The sequence below is a fragment of the Panulirus ornatus genome, chromosome 66 (assembly GCF_036320965.1).
Source record: "Panulirus ornatus isolate Po-2019 chromosome 66, ASM3632096v1, whole genome shotgun sequence".
NCBI lineage: Eukaryota > Metazoa > Arthropoda > Malacostraca > Decapoda > Palinuridae > Panulirus > Panulirus ornatus.
Window position 1 is genome coordinate 658947 of NC_092289.1, and position 23629 is coordinate 682575.

A 23629-nucleotide genomic window follows, 5' to 3' on the forward strand; every position below is an offset into this window, starting at 1 on the left:
CTGGTTGTGTGTCAGGCAGATGGTGTTGTTTAAGACAGATGGTGTGTGAGACAGGTGGTAATGTTGTATGGGGCAGGTTGTGCTGTATTACATAGGTGGTGCTCTATCGGGACAGACGGCTCTGGGTGTGGTATCTGGATGTTTGTTGGTAGGATATTGATGTGAAGAACTGGTGATGAGGAGTAGATGGATGGTGATCCTCTCGAGGATGGGGTGATGTCAAGTGTATCTTGTACAACGTGGGGGTAGGAGGTGCTCTCCAGGATAGGTTTTAGGTGTTGTGGTATGACGACCTTGTAGATCCTAACAACATTTTTGTACGTGTGTACATACATGTGCGTAGTGGGTGTGTGCACCGTAAACCTCAGATATCTTTCACTGACATCAGTCATACATGAAAAAAAAAGAAGTCCTTTCACTTCCTAATCGGTTACTGACCCTAAACACTAGTTTTAAGTGGAGCAGGTGTTGCAGGGTGGAGGAGGTGGTGCTTTTTGGAGGTTATATGTAAGGTGGATGTTGCTGTTTATGGAAGCTGGTGCTGTGTAGGGAAGTTGGCGTGGTGTTAGGTAGTTGGTGCTGTGAAGGTGGTTCGTGCTGTGTGCATGTGTCACGGGCAGGTGATGCACACTGGGAAAAGTACTGCTGTGGTGGGTAGTTGCTGCTGTGTGTAAGGAAGGTCATGTTGGTTGGTACTGGTGGTGTCGTGTGATAACCTGTCAGGTGATAAGTAGGCTCGGATGATTGAGTTAATGCTTTGTGTGTCAGTTAGAGAGGTGCTGTGTAGAATAAAAGGGACAGTGTGCGGGGTCCGTGATTCTGTGAGATGGTTATATAGTATCTTGTGTGTTGGGTAGGTGGCGCTGTGTTAGGTAGGTGGCGCTGTGTTAGGTAGGTGGCTCTGTGTTTGAGATAAGGGTGTTATGAGGCTTGGAGGGAGCTGTGTGTGATAGATGGTACTGCCTGAAATGTAGATGGTGCTATGCTTGATGCAGGCAGTGCTACGTGTGAAGCATTTGCTTTCAGTGTAAGGTGACGGGAGCCGCACACGAGGTAAATGGTAATTTTTAAAGACTGGTTGGTCATAAGTCGAGCGAGCGGGTTGAGACTGGTGCTGTGTGCAAGACTCATTTTGTTGTGTATTATGTAAGTGGGGATTGGTGGAAGGCTTGCTATGTGTCTTACGAGTTTGGAACAGGAATTATTGTTATGCAGATTTTGCAGTTACTGAATTGTGCTGTGTTTATGAGCTACACTTGTGTTGTGAGTGACCCAGGTGGTGGCGTCTGCTGGTGTGGTGATGGTGTCTGTACGTCAAGTGGAAGATGTGTTGAATATTATCGTTTTGTTTTGGGTCGCTGATGATCAGTATGTGGTATGGTTGGTCTGGATGATAATGATGTGGTGTGGTTAATCTATATGTAGTGTGATTGGTTAAGTTGTGAGGTATCTGCATGGAACCAGGAGTGGGGAAGAGAGAGAAGTAAGACATACAGGTCGGTGCCTTTGTAAAGACAAAGTGTTAACAGATGATCAGGTATTCACAAGTAAGAAACAGTTCCTACATCAGGCAGTTATGTTAATATTGTAATGCCGTGTTATACAGCATCTGGATGGACATATATGTTATATATGGTTCTATATATAATCTTGCTTTGAGGATGTAAAGTGTTATATATGAAACTGGAACATATCATTCGTTTTTACATGAACGCAGTTCATTTCAGTGTTTGTCAGGCTCATCTTTCAATAACGCATACATGCGAGAACAGAGGGTCTGTTACTTCATGTCTTTATAGACCAGCATAGCCGAACGCTGTGTGCAATTACCTTTTTGTATTGTACGGGGAGGGAGTTCTACACTTTACTGTCTTGAATATTTTCCACTGCCATACATTTTGATATTTTTCATATTTTCATTATTCAATTTACTTTATTTGCCCATCTTCCTCATACTATAAAAGTTGTTCTTTACAATGTCCACTTTCGTTCTTTCTTTGAACGTCAAACAGCTGTTCATTGCGTACATTATGACTATTTTGAGATCAATTCGCCTCTCCTCTTTTTTCATATATATATATATATATATATATATATATATATATATATATATATATATATATATACACACGAAGACTTGGTACATTTTTTCTTTTACGTACGTGTTCCAGTCACGGACAGAAGTACACAGCAATGCCGATTATTGTTACTATTATTAATGTCATTATTATTATTATGATCATTATTATTTTCATTGCTATTATTATTATTATTATTATTATTATTACAGATGTCAATCACAAATGTATTAATCCTCAGCAGGCCTTGAAGTCATACTAGAGGAACCCGAGGAAGAGTATTGCAGCTCCCACGCCTCCGAGGACGACTTACGAAGGGACGTCGACATCACATATGCACTCAAGGGAGAGAGACGTTCACTAGACGGCTCCGAGGGCATCGGCTCAGCTGAGGGAGACACTCACTCGTCAGGAGGTTCGGAACACTACGGTGAGGAGGACTGCGCGAGCTCAGGGATTCACAGCGAAGGTAAGTATATTATAATACTGTAAGCTTAGCATATTCTAGTCTATGCTTGGATTATGTTTGCCACTATGACGTTAGAATCACGAAAGGTTTCTTAGTTTAGTCCGTTTCTAAAATATGGATACAGTAGAATAGTTCCCCCTAAACTATTATGTAAATCTCGTTTTCTACGTAGCTTCAGTCCTCATTCATTTTCTATTAGCTCATTACAGCACAAACTTAAGTGTTTTGTAAGCAGAGCAAAGAGGAAATCGAAATTTATGATAATGTGATCATACATTAATACTTTTCTGTGTAAATGATATCGTAGAAGATATTTTGATGTACTACATTTATTGATGAAACTGTTGGAACACTTTGATTAATGTTTCTCTGAGCTTTTGCTGAAACATCGGCTTATAAAAATCGTTGTTGAAAGATTAAGCTTTAGGGCTTCCTTGGTTGATGTATCAAAACAAAAGCTGAGAGAAAATGCACTTAAGGAAAAATATATATGCATCAATACACGCAGATTCACTTAGAAGGAGAAACAAACGCGCATAGACAAATTGAAGGGTTGTTCTGTCCGATTAAGGCGTTTCAAATTTTCTCCCATTTGACATTAATATCTACCCCTCAAATACCCTAGTATTTCTGTGTTCTAGTAACAAAGGGAATATGTGCAACACAGTGCAAACATCGTACCATTATGTGAAGTTGATCTGTGCAGAATTAAGAAGCATTGAATCCCAGCGTCAATGTGAACCAACTGTTTTCAAGTGAGGCGCCTGAGTGTAGTGAGGATGAATGCGACTGGATATGGCCATGTCTACCTACTACCCTCATTCAAGGAACCTTGTAAATACGAACTTTTAATTTCAACTGTTTAAACACGAAGTTTTAATGTCAACAAAGGAAACGCGAAGTAGCATCCGTGTATTTTACTCTGTGTATCGTAGAGCAATTGTTTTATTCTTGGTTTCGACGAAATTACTTTAAAACAATAATACAGGTCATCATAGAAACGAAAATTGAAAACCACTGTATTATATCTACGAAATTACCTTCCAGTAATGTTAAACATTTAGAATGGTCATGTACCACCAACACAGATGCTTCGTCTACACGAGTGAACTGACTTAAGGTGATGCTTTTAAACGTGTTTGAATCCGCGCAACAGATTATATATCAAATTACAGTCCAGTAATTTGTTAATGATTTGTATATATTCTATGATTCCTAAGAAATTACCAGGATCTGAGGGTGATTCAATAAGACCAGTACTGAGTTTAACAGTTTACATCTCGTACCTTATTATTTATCTGAATATTACAGATATGTAAGATCATGAACTGATAGAAAAACTAAACAGCGTTCGTGGCAGCAGAGGAAAAAGAAACCAGCAGTAAGTAGCTGTTTATAATTGTTCCATCTCAAGTCAAGATTATCCGTATATTCTGAGTTTTCGGATCGGCGAGAATAATCACTCACTGGACTTCAGTTAGGAATAGATTGTTACCAAAACACTGACATTAAACATAAGAAATGTGATGTTTTCACCTGAGAGAATCATGCAATATTGTTTACAAGACAACAGAGGCGAGTCGGACACCACAGGTGACGTGACGTCTTCGGTAGTAGTAGATATATTGTCGTCAAGTTGTTGAATGTTGCCCACCTCCACATGGATCAGAAACGTGGTAGGTAGTGTATAACCAAGCCGCTCGCGCTGGTATGTCCCTCAGTGTAGGTTATGTAATAAAAAAAGAAAAATCAAATTTCTTCGAGAGTTTTGAAAATCTTTTGTCCACAGTTATTCACAGACGTAGGCAACCTGTTCCTGGTGTTCCATGGATGCATGGCCTTTCCATGACCACTCATGACCTCCTGCATAACTGGGGTCAAGACGCGGCCTTTGTGAAATATTGGGTTTGGGTTGGACGACTGTATCGTGGAGTTGCTTATACAGAGACGTAGCTACGTCGGGTTTTCCCTGAGCTGTTCCTTGCTGGCGGCGAGAGTAGGAGGAATTTACCGTTCTTACCGTTACCACAAAGTGACAGCAGCTTGGCCGACGATATATATATATACATATATATATATGTATATATATATATATATATATATATATATATATATATATATATATATTTTTTTTTTTTTTTTTTTTTTTTTTTTTATACTTTGTCGCCGTCTCCCGCGTTTGCGAGGTAGCGCAAGGAAACAGACGAAAGAAATGGCCCAACCCCCCCCCCCCCATACACATGTACATACACACGTCCACACACGCAAATATACATACCTACACAGCTTTCCATGGTTTACCCCAGACGCTTCACATGCCTTGCTTCAATCCACTGACAGCACGTCAACCCCTGTATACCACATGACTCCAATTCACTCTATTTCTTGCCCTCCTTTCACCCTCCTGCATGTTCAGGCCCCGATCACACAAAATCTTTTTCACTCCATCTTTCCACCTCCAATTTGGTCTCCCTCTTCTCCTTGTTCCCTCCACCTCCGACACATATATCCTCTTGGTCAATCTCTCCTCACTCATTCTCTCCATGTGCCCAAACCATTTCAAAACACCCTCTTCTGCTCTCTCAACCACGCTCTTTTTATTTCCACACATCTCTCTTACCCTTACGTTACTTACTCGATCAAACCACCTCACACCACACATTGTCCTCAAACATCTCATTTCCAGCACATCCATCCTCCTGCGCACATCTCTATCCATAGCCCACGCCTCGCAACCATACAACATTGTTGGAACCACTATTCCCTCAAACATACCCATTTTTGCTTTCCGAGATAGTGTTCTCGACTTCCACACATTTTTCAAGGCTCCCAGAATTTTCGCCCCCTCCCCCACCCTATGATCCACTTCCGCTTCCATGGTTCCATCCGCTGACAGATCCACTCCCAGATATCTAAAACACTTCACTTCCTCCAGTTTTTCTCCATTCAAACTCACCTCCCAATTGACTTGACCCTCACCCCTACTGTACCTAATAACCTTGCTCTTATTCACATTTACTCTCAACTTTCTTCTTCCACACACTTTACCAAACTCAGTCACCAGCTTCTGCAGTTTCTCACATGAATCAGCCACCAGCGCTGTATCATCAGCGAACAACAACTGACTCACTTCCCAAGCTCTCTCATCCCCAACAGACTTCATACTTGCCCCTCTTTCCAGGACTCTTGCATTTACCTCCCTTACAACCCCATCCATAAACAAATTAAACAACCATGGAGACATCACACACCCCTGCCGCAAACCTACATTCACTGAGAACCAATCACTTTCCTCTCTTCCTACACGTACACATGCCTTACATCCTCGATAAAAACTTTTCACTGCTTCTAACAACTTGCCTCCCACACCATATATTCTTAATACCTTCCACAGAGCATCTCTATCAACTCTATCATATGCCTTCTCCAGATCCATAAATGCTACATACAAATCCATTTGCTTTTCTAAGTATTTCTCACATACATTCTTCAAAGCAAACACCTGATCCACACATCCTCTACCATATATATACATATATGTATATAGTTATAATACGATTGAATGTATAAAGGCAGCTGTGTATATTTGTATATGTGTATGTATGTATATGTATGCATACGTTGAAATGTATAGATATGGATATGTGCGTGTGTGGGTGTTTATGTATATACATGTGTGTTTGGGTGGGTTGGGCCATTCTTTCGTCTGTTTCCTACCGCTATCTCGCTAACTCGGGAGACAGTGACTAAGTATAATAGAAAAAAAAATAAAGAACATTTTATTGAATTCAGGCAACCATTCGGCTGAAAATACAGTGTTGAGGACTTACATGATTGGAGGGTCATGGTAACAACTAGTAAACTGATCATGATTGTTGTCAAGTTAGTGTTAGATACTCCTACGCTTTGGGTAAACACGTTAGTGAAGTCGGTCTACGTAGATAGTACAGGAAATTTTTGCAGAACAAGTTTAATGGTTTAGACATTGTACAGTTAGTGGTGATCAGCCAACAATAGGTGATGTAAAGTTACACATTAGTTGAACTGCAGTGGTATTGTGTTGACATACATTATGTATGTAGTGGTGAACATGAAGGGATGTAAAGCTACATGATGAACTGTAGTAATACTGTGATGATATTTATCATGAATATTAAGTGATGAATATTCTCACGTTGGTGGTGTTACTGTGGTATAATAGATGACGTATACATGACTCTGGGAAAAGTAAGGTATATGATTGCTTAACTGTGCACCTGTTCATGGATTGTTTATGGTATTCACAGTAGTAGGTATAGGACAATTCTAATGTATGTACGATTGCTGGTTGGTACGAAGGGGATTGTGGTGAGGGATGTCGGTCATGCGACCGCCTCTCTTGACTCTCGGGGAAATGTATGGAGTTCTTGTGGTCAGCTGGGTGGGTCACAACTCCTTTAGTCTGCTGGGTGATTTACAACTGCTGTGGTCAGCTGGGTGGGTCACAACTCCTTTAGTCTGCTGGGTGATTTACAACTGCTGTGGTCAGCTGGGTGGATCACAACTCCAACGGTCAGGTGCCGTGGCTCGTTGTTTACACAAGTGACCTCATCTCCAACATAGGCCTCACTAATTCACTGGTAAAAGTTTCTAATTTGTATTTTTCTTTCCCAGTCGTATTCATTGGAGGTTGGCGCTCTTGTGTGAAGAAGGTAGGTCCAGTCAGGTGTAACCTAAATATCGAGCTGGAAATGAGGAAGAAACGCATTCAATCACTTCCACCCGCTCACAGTTTGTCAAGTGTAATGCACCGAAACGAAAGGCCCATATCCACAACCAGACCCCACAGGCCTTTCCTGTGGTTTCCCCTGTCCGCTTCATCTGCCTTGCTTCTACCCGCTGACAGCATGGCTCACCATCGTTCCAATTCACTTTATCCCAAGCATGCCCCACACCCTCTTGCATGTTCACATCCCAACACATTGGCTCTTTCACTCATCTTTCCACTTCCTTTTAGATTTTCCCTTTTCCTTACTTCCTCCACCTCCGACATACACAGTCTTTGTCATCCTCTCCGCAGTTATCGTTGACATATGTCCAAATCATTTCATCACACCCTCTTCAACTCTCTCATGCATACTTCTTTTACTACCACTCCTCTCTCTCTTACCCTATCATTTCGTAGTCGATCAACCACCCTCCTCACAACACTTACTGCTCACATTTCATTTCCAACACACTCACCCTCCTCCTTACTCTTATATCGAGGGCCCACGGTTCGCATCCATACAAGACTGTGGAGACTATCGTACCACCAGACAACCCATCTTTTCCGTCACAGACAGCAACCTCTTCATACACTCCTCAGTGCACCCAAGACCCCGCTCCTCCCAATAGCTTACTTCAGCTCCTAAAGAACTGTGTAAACATTCTCGTGGTTTCATATGAATAAGGTAATCATATCTCCTTTGATCCTTTCTTCTAAAGTGTGTGTGTGTGTGTGTGTGTGTGTGTGTTACGGGAAGAGAGTCTTACACTCCTGTTGGCCTGTCTTTTAGCCGTATGTATCATGTGCCATGTCTTTATTGCTACACACACATACACACACACACACACCAGCCAGAGCCAGTCCTTTGAAAAGTATAAACAGCTGGATTCATATAGGCCGACTGCCACGCCGAGGATTCGAAGTTATGCGGGTTCGACCCCAGGTTGCCCCATGCTGACTAATCATTTACGCTAACCACTGTACCACGGAGGCCCGTGTGTGTGTGTGTGTGTGTGTGTGTGTGTGTGTGTGTGTGTGTGTGTGTGTGGTTCCCTCGCAGAGGAAAATGCTTGTAATGCAGCTAGGTTGGAGGGAGGGAGCGTTAAACTGTATGATTGTCAGGTTAAATCTGTAATACCGGAGAGTGATGGAGTTTCTGCTCTGTTAACTTCTTGCAGACACTCTTGCCCCCCCCCCCCCCCACTCCCCGCCGCTTCTTGTGCTAATACAAGTTTCTGTTTAAGATGTGGTTACCGCTGGCTGGCTCCTGTGGTGTACCTCCCTCTTGGGTTAGGGAGACGTGAAGTTAGGTAAACATGTACCGGGCTCGGAAGATACGCGTGGCTCAGAAATGACATCCAGGTCATGTATATGTGTTTGGTTGTGCCTACCTTGTTGTCGTCTATAGACATCTATAAGGCTGTGTACACATATGTACGGCTGTTACTTTACATTGAGCACTCCTCTTCTGGTTCCTTCTATTACGTCGTTAGAAACTGAAATACAAGTGGGTGGGAATGGCCACCCCCCCCCCCCCCTTCCCGTCCCTTGTAGTTGTCTCCCACATAACGCAGGGAATACAGAGGTAGAATTCTTTAAGATTGATATATATATATATATATATATATATATATATATATATATATATATATATATATATATATATAAAGTAAGAGGGTGAAATAGTATCTGTGGAGAGGAGGTCAGCACTGGTTGCTACAGGAGGCAGGAAAAATCGCCAAGCGCTCCGGTAGTGCAGAAAGGCTTAACAGAGTTTCATTGTAGCTCAGGTCCGCCGCCGCTACGGTCGTGCGAGCAGGAGAGGCTCTCAGCGGGTAGATATCACCTTCCAGCGCTCTGGAGCCCGCTTCCAGGCCGCCCTCCACTCATTCCTCTTCTAGACGTCGATCCAGAGGCATCGCTGTCCATCGTGAGCAGAACATCTCCTTCATTCCAGTGTCGGAAGTTAGTGTGGCATCACTGAGCAAGTGACGAACTGTGATCATAATTGGATGGGATTCGGACCGCCAGTGAAATAACTCAGATTTCTCCATCGAAAGAAAACAGTTACCAGGAAGCTACACAGCGTACGGTGAATGATTTAGATATGGCGTCCACCTCCCTCCTGGTGCAGCGAGGCACAGCTGAACCCAACGCCCTGCCTGTTGACGGACTGGAAAGCGTTGCTTCTGTTTGTATTACAAATGGAGGCGACGAAAAAAGACTTGATGCAGGTTGTACACACGAGAGTATTGACACGAAGGACGACTGCGTCGACGGACCTGCTGGAAGGATTGTGAGCAACCACGTCTTGCATTCTCATTTAGACACACAAACTTTTGATTCAGTAACCGCCACCTTGGACTCAGGGTCCTCAAGGTATGTAACTTGTAACCCTTCCCAGCCGAATGGTAAATGCAGGGTCCTATGTCTGACTGATTCGCGTGTTGCCAACGCATCAGAGGATTATAATGCTAGAGATTTTAAAGATGACATACAAGATAAGGAAGATGGGAAGAGGGAGATTTTGAATTTGGAAGGTGAGACAGCTGCTAGCTATGAACTAGCTGTCACTGATGAAATCGATGGTTACCAAAAAGAAAACAAGTTATGTGAACTCACAGACATTAGTCCCATCCCAGACGTAGTTTCTGATATCCTGACCACTTCTAACAAGATGGGAAATCTAGCAAGCGGTCCTTCTGTTGGCCCTCAAGATGCTAACTATAATCGTATTTACAAACAAGAAGCGAGCATTGTGCTCAAGCAAACATTGACGCCTCCTCATCATCCAGGTAAGAACAGCGAGGCGAGGGCAGTTGCTGCAACCGTTGGCGATATTCCCACCAGCTGCACACCGGATGACGAAGCGAAACTGGAAAGAGAACAAATGAACGTTGCTGAAGCCGTTACAGACTTGCTTCTGATTCACAACGGTAACGGAAAGTTGGGGTTAGAAGAAAGACTTTACCATCCGGAAGACAAGACTTGTACCCCTAGAAGAGACGATACGAACGACACTGCATCGCTTGTTAACAACATCGTAGAAGATGGGACGTCCGTCGGAAGCAACGCCAAGGAAGGTCGTCAGGAGGACGACGAGACAGAGAGCCAGGAGGGAGCGGCGACCGGGACCTCGGTGGCGCTAATTGCCTTGTGTGTTGTTGTGTTGGCCATCGCTGTGTCTCACCCGTGGAGCGCTAACCTGAGCACCAGTATTCTCGCCGCCGCTGTCTTCTTCTCCCTCAGTAAGTTGATACGTCGCTGACGTGACCAAAATCGCCTCTTGAACTACCGCCCATGTTGGGGCAAAGTCTCCTTTGTGGTCGTAAGTGTCTTGACGTAAAGGTAATTCATGGTAGGTTGTATGGACGTCGTGTTAGTTACTTTAGGGTCTCTAATTACTGCAGATTTCTATGTTCATGGATTACGTATTCAGAGGAATACAAAGAGCAGTAGATTTTTGTGTCCTTTAGTGATGTCATCTGAGACTGTGCATACTTCAATATCTTCTGTGTTCTGAGGGCTTATTGTATGTCTGTAAGATTTGTAGTGTTTTTCTCGATGATCAGAGAATGATTAAAAGATAATTTTCTTTCCGTCGGAAACGCAATGACAACAGAAGAACAGTTCCACTGAAACAAAGTGAACCTATCAAAGTATTGTTCTGAATATGTTACGCCAACTCTGGGTCTCAGGAGAGCAAACAGACCCCGGAACCATAGAACTCGGTCAATATAGGTGATGTGTGGAGGAGATTTCTAGTCCAGTCCCTCCCACCGAGACAACTGATAGAACTTCTCATCTTTGGCCAGTAAATTGTGAAAGTAGAGAACATTTAATTTGTAAAGAATTATGTTCACCGCGTGGTCACCGCCTCTGAGACTGGTGAAGAACAGATGAAAACAATATAGTTATGGAAGGAAGCTTGTGTAACACGTCTTGTTCATGTCATTACTGGAGGCAGTCAACAGCCTTTCCTCTCAAGACATTTCTATATGTGTGTCTGTCTGTCTGTCTGTCATTCTATTTTTCATTGTATGCAAGCACGTGCGTGCAGGAAGGAAGTGATGGCAAGTGGTTTAAAGAACATTAAGATAGCCAACACATTAAGATAACCATAACATTAAGATAACCAACACATTAAGTTGACAAACACATCAAGATAGTCAACACGTTAAGATAGCCAACACATTAAGCTAATCAACACAATAAGATAGCCAACACAGTAAGTTAGTCAACTCATTAAGACAGCTAATACATCAAGATCCCAAACACATTACCATAGTCAAAACATTAAGATAACCAGTACGTTAAGATAACCAACACATTAAGATAAACAACACGGTAAGATAACCAACACTTGTGATAGCCAAGATTTTAAGATAGTTAATACATTCAGACAGACAGCACATTATAATAGCTAACACATTAAGATGGCTAATACATTAAGATAGGCAGTGCAATATGGTAGCCAACGCATTAACATTATGATAGGCAATACATTAGATGGCTAATATATTAAGATAGCCAATACATTAAGATTGCTAACACATTAAAGCAGTCGAAACATTATGGCAGCTGGTAGCTGACACATTAAGATAGCTAATGCATTAAGATAGCTAGCACATTAAGAAAACCATCACATTAAGATAGCTAACACATTAAAATAACTAATATATTAATATATCTGCGGTATTATGATAGCCAACATTAAGATGGCCAACATTAAGATGGCCAACGCAGATCTTAGAGAAAAACAAGAAGTCGTGGAATTTATGGCCAGTCTCTAGTTCCGGTTGACTCTACATTTAATTTTACGGTGGTGATCATGGCGATGGTCGAGAACAACTAGAATCTGCCTTAGCTTTCTGTCTTCTTCTCTTGAACTCACCCCTGCTCGCTGTACTTGATAAGGATACGTACGTACCAATGTACGTACGTATATTTTAGGACAAGGAATCATGTAAGTGGACTTTGATCCTTTGGGATTTTTGCATCACAGCGACTTTAGTGTTGAAGTCGATGCTGTTCTACGTGTGTTGCTTGACGAGCGAAATATACTCTTAGATGTCAACCCTCAAGAACCAGATGCTCCTTACCTCGATGATACTCTCAAGAATCAGTTGCTCCTTACTTCACTGTTACCTACAAGAACCAGGTACTTCTTACTTCGATGCTACCCTCAAGAACCAGGCGCTCCTTACTTGAAGGTTACCCTCAAGAACCAGGCGCTCATTACTTGGAGGTTACCCTCAAGAACCAGGCGCTCATTACTTGGAGGTTACCCTCAAGAACCAGGCGCTCATTACTTGGAGGTTACCCTCAAGAACCAGGCGCTCATTACTTGGAGGTTACCCTCAAGAACCAGGCGCTCTTTATTTGGTTACCCTCAAGAACCAGGAAATTTTTTACTTTGATATTTCCCTCAAGAACCAGGTGAACCTTACTTCGATGTTACTCTCAAGAAACAGATATTCCTTATTTGAAGTTACTGCCCACAATAAGGTGTTCCTCGATTCCATGTTACTCTCAAGAATCAAGCACCACTTCCTGCTCACTTTGAAGACTCGTTGTTTGACCATAATTGACATAGCTTGATATATATACGTTATTCACGAGGTCTTTATCGTTGCCAACTTCCTGTAACAAAGGAAACGATTAATGGAACTCCTCGATGTAATATAATTGGAAATATCACATGTATCATTATTCTTATACTTTAGAGGGATATTGAGGAGTGGTCGTGGGAGCCCACCTGCCCACTGAAGTGACAAGTAAGCAGGTGTTCTCAGCCAGGTGTGACGACGCTTTCCAACTGTCTTACCCTCTCAACACTTTTCAGCTTCTTCCAACGGTTTCTAGTTCGACATTCTTTCATCAGACTGAAAATATTGTATTTTTGCAGCGCCAGTACGACATGGTTTAGCGCCAGTACCACATGGCTGGTTTGATTTTATTGTTTTGCTGATTTAAGTATATTGTACACTGCTCCTGTCACGTATGTTGGAGCTGCTGTAGCGTCAGATACGTACATCAACTTGTAGTGAGGTATCGAACTGTGAACTGATAAAAATCGAAAATCTAACAGTCGGTGAGCGAAGCCTCCTATGGTACCGTCATCATAGCCTAATTATCTTGGCCCAACGGATGGTAGTGTGTCGTGTGTATGTGTGTGTGTGTGGGGGGGGGGGGGGGCGTGTTGGGGTAAACAATCGTGCAGTGAATTAAATTTTTGAGTAACGTGTGTGTGTGTGTGTGTGTGTGTGTGTGTGTGTGTGTGTGTGTGTGGGCGTGGTGTGTGTGTGTGTGTGTGTGTGTGTGGGCGTGGTGTGTGTGTGTGTGTGTGTGTGTGTGTGTTCACGGCTGTGTAGATTGAGACATCGGTATGATGTCATTGACTCTTAGTGTTGGTTGTTATGTAGTCGGTTGTAGTTATATACATACTGATGCCTGCTCAGGGTTGTGGAGTCGTAGTTATCTACAGTGTAAAGCTATGTACTCGCTCATATAACCATGTGGTTGTGTCATATAACCATGTGGTTGTGTCATATAACCATGTGGTTGTGTTATATCTTTCATGCGACGTTGTTGTTGTGAAGTCTTGATGAGAATGTGCGTCTTTGCAGTCGATGACAATTTGTATCTGTTGAATAACTCCTGCGATTACTTGGCTCCGTCCTCGTATTTTTGTGTCGCTCTGCATCCACAGATGTAAGCTCTCATGTAGGTGTATAGACGGGGCGCATGGCGGTGTTGGTGGGAATGTGAGTGTGATGATGTTGTGATGGTCTCTGACAGTAGGAATGTCTTCGTAGCCAGGATAGTTAGCAGATGATTGTTGTTGTGGTTTTACCTTCATCATTACGTCTTCGTGTGTATGGGGAGAAGCCTTTACACTCGTGGTGCCCCACTTTATACTCTTGTCTGTGTACTTATTCTCACAGTCTTGGGGGAGTTGTACACCCTTAGAACCCCGACCCTAGAACTTCCTTTACTGTCAGACTTATTCACAATTAGTCCCATAACTCGAGTTATTATATTCATTCACTATACATGTATCATAACAGTGATTCTTGACATCTTGTATGACAAGGTCTTACTTAACCTCATGTGATGTCATGCATCGATTCCTGCTTCCTTCCAAGAATTGTTCACTGTTTACGTCATCAAGCTGGTTTGAAAACTTAAGGCTGTGATCAGGTCATCACTTACTTATCTGTCTTCCATGTGTGTGTGTGTTTGTGTGTGTGTGTCTACAACGTCACGGTCACGTGCCTCCTCCTCGTTCCTCCCTGCCGTGGACGGGTCGGCCGCTTCCAACACCCGACTTCCTTGCTAGTGCTGACTCACCGTCGGCCTCCCACTCTCCTCAGCCACTATAGCCAGCTGGTTTACTTTACCTTATCGTAACTAAGATCTTTTTCTTGTGGTATTTATAACATTTTATACACATTTCACATCATAAACTTTTTTCACGGATTTCACTTTCCAGGATCTGAATAACTAGTTCTTGTTATTTGTGGTTTTCTAGTCGACATACTTGTAGGTCATCCTGATATATTCTTTCAGATGTCCTGATTTTCCTTCTTCCCTGTCGACACGCCTACCTTTTACGGGTCACGTCACCCGCGTCTGTCTCCGTGTGTGAACACATTCCCCCTCTCCAGTGAGCTCCTCCCTTGCCTCATGGTCACGTCTCCCTCTCACTTTGCCACCTCCCTATGCTAACCTGTTACCTCTCCCTCTTACCCCGTTACTTCTTCCAATTCTTCCTCTACCCCGTTATTTTGCCTTTCCTCCTTCTTGTGTACCGTAGCTTTCGCTGACTTTGACCTCTGTAAGATCAGTCTTTATACTCGCTGTACCTGAGGTAAGGCCGCCTGCCATATTAACTACCTCTTTCTCTCTTGATTTGTCATTTCTTCTGTTTCCTTCACCACCTCTCCTCATTATCAGGACCTCTTCCTCTTTATCACCTCTCCCTCACTGCTCGTCACCTCTTCGTCTTGTTCCATCACCTCTCCTCTTCAGCCCATCTCTTAATGTCACGTTTCCTTCTCACGACACTTTCCTCGCTTATCATACCACTTCATTCTCTCTCTCTCTCTCTCTCTCTCTCTCTCTCTCTCTCTCTCTCTCTCTCTCTCTCTCTCTCTCTCTGCACGTTCACCTTTTTTGACCTACTTTCTCCTCGGGTATCCCTGTGGTTTCCGTACTACTTCCTCTTGTGTGACTACTCAGTTATTTATACAGAGTAGCTTCTCTCCCTACCTTACCACGATAAGCCTGAAGCAGCATCTCCTGTGTGATGATACGATGACTTGCGGGCGTCGTCATGCATCACACATCCTTACCAGGTGGAAGCACCGTCGCTCTGGACCAGGAAGGAAGGAAGGAAGGAAGGCCTGTTAATCGCACTACGGTGATATGTATATTTATATCACGTATATTGTACACACGATGTAAACCATCTCACGGGATATAGTAGTACACAGTTTACATATGATACAATGTGTACATGTTCGAGATATACACACATCACCGTAGTGTCTGATGAGTTGATTAAAAAGCTTTCCTACCTGGTCCAGAGCGGCAGTGTTTCCACCAGGTAACCATGTGTGACGCATCACGTTATCTGTGAGTCATCGTATCATCACACAGGAGATGCTGCTCCAGGCTCATCGTGGCCTGGGAGTTCGGCTATCCATTTGCCACACAGATGGACCGGGGTTCGATGCTCGGGGCAGAGTGGTAATTAGTTGTGTGTGTGAAAAGTTTTTATCGAGGATGTAAGGCATGTGTACGTGTAGGAAGAGAGGAAAGTGATTGGTTCTCAGTGAATGTAGGTTTGCGGCAGGGGTGTGTGATGTCTCCATGGTTGTTTACTTTGTTTATGGATGGGGTTGTTAGGGAGGTGAATGCAAGAGTTTTGGAAAGAGGGGCAAGGATGAAGTCTGTTGGGGATGAGAGAGCTTGGGAAGTGAGTCAGTTGTTCGCTGATGATACAGCGCTGGTGGCTGATTCATGTGAGAAACTGCAGAAGCTGGTGACTGAGTTTGGTAAAGTGTGTGAAAGAAGAAAGTTAAGAGTAAATGTGAATAAGAGCAAGGTTATTAGGTACAGTAGGGTTGAGGGCCAAGTCAATTGGGAGGTGAGTTTGAATGGAGAAAAACTGGAGGAAGTGAAGTGTTTTAGATATCTGGGAGTGGATCTGGCAGCGGATGGAAACATGGAAGCGGAAGTGGATCATAGGGTGGGGGAGGGGGCGAAAATTCTGGGGGCCTTGAAGAATGTGTGGAAGTCGAGAACATTATCTCGGAAAGCAAAAATGGGTATGTTTGAAGGAATAGTGGTTCCAACAATGTTGTATGGTTGCGAGGCGTGGACTATGGATAGAGTTGTGCGCAGGAGGATGGATGTGCTGGAAATGAGATGTTTGAGGACAATGTGTGGTGTGAGGTGGTTTGATCGAGTAAGTAACGTAAGGGTAAGAGAGATGTGTGGAAATAAAAAGAGCGTGGTTGAGAGAGCAGAAGAGGGTGTTTTGAAATGGTTTGGTCACATGGAGAGAATGAGTGAGGAAAGATTGACCAAGAGGATATATGTGTCGGAGGTGGAGGGAACGAGGAGAAGAGGGAGACCAAATTGGAGGTGGAAAGATGGAGTGAAAAAGATTTTGTGTGATCGGGGCCTGAACATGCAGGAGGGTGAAAGGAGGGCAAGAAATAGAGTGAATTGGAGCGATGTTGTATACCGGGGTTGACGTGCTGTCAGTGGATTGAATCAAGGCATGTGAAGCGTCTGGGGTAAACCATGGAAAGCTGTGTAGGTATGTATATTTGCGTGTGTGGACGTATGTATATACATGTGTATGGGGGTGGGTTGGGCCATTTCTTTCGTCTGTTTCCTTGCGCTACCTCGCAAACGCGGGAGACAGCGACAAAGCAAAAAAAAAAAAAAAAAAAAAAGATATATATATATATATATATATATATATATATATATATATATATATATATACACACACACACACAAAGGCCCACATAAATCCTATATCTTGGAAGTTGCATGTGAAAGGGCTGAAGAAAGACATTCATGATGTTGCTTTCCAAATGTAGATTTAATTTATATATCACGAATATCAGTAGTTGTTATGACCAGACGATTTATTCATAATGAGATTAGAGAGGTTAGCGAAATTGTGGAAAGACAGGAGGTAAAAAAAGAAAAGAGGAGGGCATAAGATAATAGCAGGCACCCAGTTCATACTCCCGAGTTGGGAAGTTAAAGTAAGTAAGGTCTCCAGTCACGTGATCAAGTCTCCCATAAACACATACTCTCAGGCCCTGAACTGTATACACCATGAGAACCTCCAAAGGAGTGAGTTCCCCATTTTCATGTCCATCGCAAAACATCTAAGTATCACTTCCATGTAGAAGTACTGACTGTGTTTCCCTATGTAAAGTAATCACCAACCACACATACTAAGGTGGTTACACACGACATAGCCATGACTAGTGAGAGCAGCACCAGTGTAGAGCGAGTCCCTCACACCACCAGTCTAGCTTAACCAGGCACGACTGGTCCGGCAACATCTTGTCCAGTCGCTCTTACTCCTACACACATCACACACACATACACACACGAGAAAAAAGTTTCCCTCCTACACGTGAAGGGAGTCCTTCGCTTACACACACACACACACACACACACACACACACAGCTTGCTCCACATCAGTATCAAGTTCGCCAAGTACATATGTACAGGAAGTGTTTATGTTAAGCAGACAGGATGTCCCTAAACTGCACACCTAGTGAACACACCCACTCAAGCCAAGCCTAGCCCACCTGCTCAAGCGTCACACCTCGACCTACCAACTTATTGCCACAACCCACCCACTAACCTAGACGTCACACATCGTCCGCCCAACGTATTGCCACAACCCACCCACTAACTCAGTTGATACGCCCCAGCCACCCAACCTCTTGCCACAGTTCGCTCACCTACACACTTACAACACCATGCACCCTGAATCGGTTGCTAGAACGCGCCCACATTGTGTTCCCTGACAAGGCGCAGATTGTTGCTTTTTCTGAGCGAGTACCGAGTGAGTGAGCAGTGACGTGGGTGTGTGTGTTTGACCGCCTGACCTCCAGGCATTTCGCATGGCCTGTTTGGGGTCAGATCAGTCCACTACATACTTCTCGTTTCATATACTTTTTATTCGTGGTGTTTAGCGCCCTTGTCGGTGGTGCTTCATCAGGTATTTTAATCTTTGTGTGGTTAACGTAAGGTATGGATTCCCGTATGTTAACCTTCAGTAGATGGTTTGTATTAAGTACAGGAACGTTCGTACAGCCGCTCAGGATTAAGGTGAATATTCTTAGGTCAACTGATTTTCGGTCAGTCGTTTACTAGGGTTTTTCCGTTCGATATCCGGCCGGAGTTTTTGTCTTAGGTATTAGTTACGCAAGTTCTGTGAACCACCAGGCAGAAAGATATGATACATGAAAATAGTTAGTGCTTCAGCTTGTACAGTGTGAGTCATACAATTAATATCTATGATATTGTTGCCCACACTCACGGAATAGCGTTGTCGTCGAGACGAGGACTTAATGAACTAGAAAAAGCAATAATGATAAATTAAGTAAAGAAAGAAGAGGAAAAATTATGAGTTTTTGTTAGGTTGAAGTGGAAAAACCAGCATTTTAGAAAGGGGCTTGGTTGGGATTCTCGGAATGAAACAGAAATATATATGATCAGTTCTTTAGCCACACACACACACACACACACACACACACACACACACGCACCAGGTATTGTCACTGTGTGATAACTTCGAAAGCCATTCCTCAAGATCGTGATATCTGCTCGTGTGGCTCAGATGGACATGAGTGAGAGGTAAGGATCCTGGCCGCTGGCCGCAGAGACTCGTCATCATCACCACACAATCGAACCGATTCTTATGTGGGTTGTGTACGTTCGTGCAAAAACGCAAATTCTTGTGTTGAAAACAAAATTGCTCCCTTTTATAGCAGCATTAACCATTTATAATGACTGTAATCAAGACCGAGTCGCAGACTTATTAATAAGGACTGAGTATGACCATGAGATGTTGCATAAACCAATGACGAAATATTGCACGTTGAAAACGAACATCAATATTTGGCTCATGACCAGGAAGTCACACACGTGGACACGTTAAGCGAAGCAGAAGCAGGCACTCTGTTGTATCATGTTATACATGTCATTCTCTCTCTCTCATGATTATTGTGGGTTTTTGCATCAGTAGTTTCAGCGTCTCCGAATACAATCTTTCGTTTTTTGTTTGAGCTCCGGAGTATCATTACGTTCTCAATCTAATCAGACATCATTTAGGCCCCATAATTAGAATATCACTTTGTGTATGTAGCAGCAAACTGAACTGCTAACATCATATCATTCTTTTTTTAATGTTTTATATCAGTGACGAAGATAGCATCAGAGATCTCGTCACTGACATAAATACATTGTCGTGTTAGTTGTGCTGAAAAACTACCACACCAGCACACACATACTTACTACCACACCACTACACACGCACTTCTTTACTGCTAACCACATACACACCACAAGCTCTCGTAGAAACTCACCAGCGATACCATGAAGATTTAAAGTCCATCTCTCGATCCCATGTTATAGTGTTACTCAGGGTACAACATTCATAAAGAGTAGAAAGGAGCCTTCTGCTCCACATCTATATAGTTTAGGAGTGTAGGACACTATTACTATCCTCTCACAGATGACTTCCTCAGACGATCTGTTTTCTCCGTGCACACGTATAACCCTCCTTGCACACTTGCTGACCCTGCCATAATAACTTCTAAACGCACTGATATTACCTCCATTATAGGATCTTCATCAAACGTTATTGCATCATACATATTAGGCATGACGTATATCATGGAGATATCATGGGTTCTTCTGCAACACCCTACAAGACACTGGTAAGAGAACGCAAGGTGTACTCCATTACCTCAGGCTCGGAGTGAAGTTCGACTCCACAGATTGTGGTCATAACCTGGCTGGGTTTGCAGACTCTGACATACGAGTTGTGACAACTGTGTCGTCTCGGTTTCTGTTCATTATGTGACTGATGAGTTCTGTTACAAACACGGTGCAAGGGCCAGTCGACATCTTCAGAACGTCAATCTCATTTCTAACTCTCCCTCCATCTCATGTTTATATGGAGGTGGAAGGATGGAATGAAAAATATTTTGAGCGATCGGAGCCTGAACATTAGGGTGGGTGAGAGGCGTGGTAGGGATAGAGTGAATTGGAACGATATGGTATACTGGGATCGACGTGCTGTCAGTGGACTGAATAAGAACATATAGAAAGCTCCGTGGGGCCTGGTTGTGGATAAGGATTTATCATTTCGGTGCATTACACACGGCTGCTAGAGAATGGATTTAAGCGGATTTGGCCATTTTACATCTGTTCCTGGCGCTATCTCGCTAACACGGGAAACGGTGATCAAGTGTGTGTGTGTGTGTGTGTGTGTGTGTGTGTGTGTGTGTGTCAGAGAGAATGTAAAAGTTTTGTTTGTTTGTGTTTGCCTGTTTTTCATTCCCATGTGTCATTACCCGTTTGTTACCGTTCAGGGAGGACGTTTTCCTGTACGGGAAGGTATCTTGACTGTACGCAGTGAGTTGAGTTTACACTTGTGTATGTATGTGTTTGCGTAAATGTTTCTCCGTGTTTGTGTTTTCCTTTTGTGTGTGAGTGTACATGTGATAGGTTACGTAAGTCTTAGGTACATGTTATTTGTGTGCAGATGTGTTGTTCGTCTGTGAGGATGCATGTACGTGCTGTTTTTGTAATTGTTTTTGTTTAGTGTCTGTTTATATGTGTGCAGAATTGTGTTTGTGTAAACTTTAAGTGTATTTGTGTTGTTGTGAGTGTGTCTCTGTAGCTACAGTAGAACACCTGTGTCTCTCTTATCTTCATGAAGGATATTTCCTTCATCAGAGTTTGGATGTCAAGATTTTGTCCATCCTAAACTGAGTAAAACAGAAAATAAGTAACGGTGGCTTCCGCAAACTTATTGTCGTCAAGGCTTCTCTTACGGTGCGCAGTATACATGTCTCCATTACCCATTACCATTCAGAGCGGCGGTAACCCCACCTGTGATGTGAATTACGATCGCTGTGATCATGTGACAGTCAGGCAGGAAGCCACAGTCCACACGGCTGTTATATTGACCAATCTTACTCTGCAGTCATGAAGACACAAAATTCACCTTTACACCATGACTGGAACAGCCCAGGATTCACCCCATGACCCCTAATGGTGACTAGATTCATCCCTGGCGCTATCGCTGTTGGCGCTACAAACCCACAGTGAAAGTTGACCTCTACACTCCATCAGTTTCGTCACCAGCCAGCCAGCCGGCCGGCCCCCTCCACCACTGACTGGCCTGGTGATCACTCTGCACTCCCTCCTGTCTGCCCTACTAGTTATGGTTCAGCTCCACACGGACATGATATATATATATATATATATATATATATATATATATATATATATATATATATATATATATATGTGTGTGTGTGTGTGTGTGTGTGTGTGTGTGTGTGTGTGTGTATAGATAGATAAACAGATAGGTAAATAGATAGATTATTTATTTTATTTTTTTCAAATTTCATTGCCAATTCCCACGTTAGCGAGGCAGCGCCACGAACAGATGAAACAAGGCACCAGCATCAGAGCTCTGTATGTACATATATGAAGGAGTCGACCCACTCTGGTGGTGGAAACGCAGGTGTGGCAATATGAAGAACATTAGATGTAGACGAACTGGTAACTTTACGAAGATAACATTACTCATTACCAGACGTAAACCTGATAAACATTGTAAGAAAATATGAAGACGATATAGATACTGTATACACTTCATAATGTGAATATAGACACTATAAATACTTCATAATGTGGATATAGACACTATAAATACTTCATAATGTGGATATAGATACTATAAACATTTTCACAATGTGAACTTGGTAAAGGAAAGGTTACGTTGAGGATCATATACATACCACCGTACATAGAAGATGATGATTTGAATATATCATGAAATATGCGTCTTATATAACCTGGGATGGAAGAGAGACATGCATGGTACAAAATCTGACCAACAATGATAAGCACAAGTCATGGGTGGCGAGTGTTCACGGCTCCCCCCCAGCTGAGGATCTGTCAACACTGGTCATCTTGGCTATGGATTTCATAAGGTTGAACTTGTTTAGTACCATTCACACGTCTCATACCTCATGCTTTATAACAATATATGTGTGAGTGTGTGTAGGTGTTACCGGACTTCACCTGGAAGAGGTTACACAAGGAGTTAAAAGTCACCTACGGCGAAGCTTTGATCACCCTCATTTGACGACAAGAAGTATAGTCTTGGTGAAGAACTTTCATTGTACTGCATCATTTCCATACTCCTGATTAAAACCTGATTTTGAAAACTTGGATTCCTAAAAGCATCCTGGATATGTATATATATATATATATATATATATATATATATATATATATATATATATATATATATATATATAGATAGATAGATAGATAGATAGATATTGATACGCATTTTATGCATGACCATGTATGTATTATGTATGAATGTATATGCATTATATAGTAAAGATATATAATTATAGATAAATTTAAATATAATGTATATACACTGATCGCCTGGATGCACACCTAAATTCTTTACATATGTGACATACGGAAAGTCACGTACGATGAGGCTGGACCTTGGTTAATGAACAGGAACGGAACAGAACACAGCAGCGTTGAGGACTTTATCCGCCTGGAACAGAGGTCCTGCCTGCCACACAGTCATATTTCATATTCATTTTTTTATATATATAATTTCCCTAAAACTCCTTCCTGAGTGTGTCCTGGTGTTTATATAGTACGGCAAGGAATTGTGCTCTCGATGAGACCCATAGTGTGTGTGTGTGTGTGTGTGTGTTGTGTGTGTGTGTGTGTGTGTGTGTGTGTGGGCTGGAATTGATACGACTAAGATATCATTTGAATACGTTTATTATCACATTATACTGAGGTGCATGTAGTTGCTATGTGCTACATCACTTTTTTTCATAACGCACTTCACTGGAAGCCAGGTATCGTTGAGGGATCCATGTACACTTTCTTAAGGCGGTTGTACTCGTTATGTGCCAAATGTTTATCTATTTTAGGAGTGAGGGTAGCTGGGCCCTGTTAACCTACTAACCCAAGACCCTCTACTGCCGCTGCCTGACTTGTACTTG

General features: G+C 42.7%; 1 protein-coding gene across 6 annotated transcripts in view; it reads left to right on the forward strand.

The window, feature by feature from the left end:
• LOC139746861 (uncharacterized) overlaps positions 1–23629 on the forward strand; it is a 526669-nt gene that overhangs the window by 475370 nt on the left and 27670 nt on the right. For 4 of the 6 annotated variants that reach the window (XM_071658485.1, XM_071658490.1, XM_071658489.1 and 1 more), the window contains exon 9: positions 2320–2547. In XM_071658485.1, coding sequence (XP_071514586.1) covers positions 2320–2547 — 228 coding nt within the window. The remainder of the gene's footprint in view (positions 1–2319; positions 2548–23629) is intronic. The other 2 variants (XM_071658484.1, XM_071658486.1) reach the window with 1 other exon arrangement.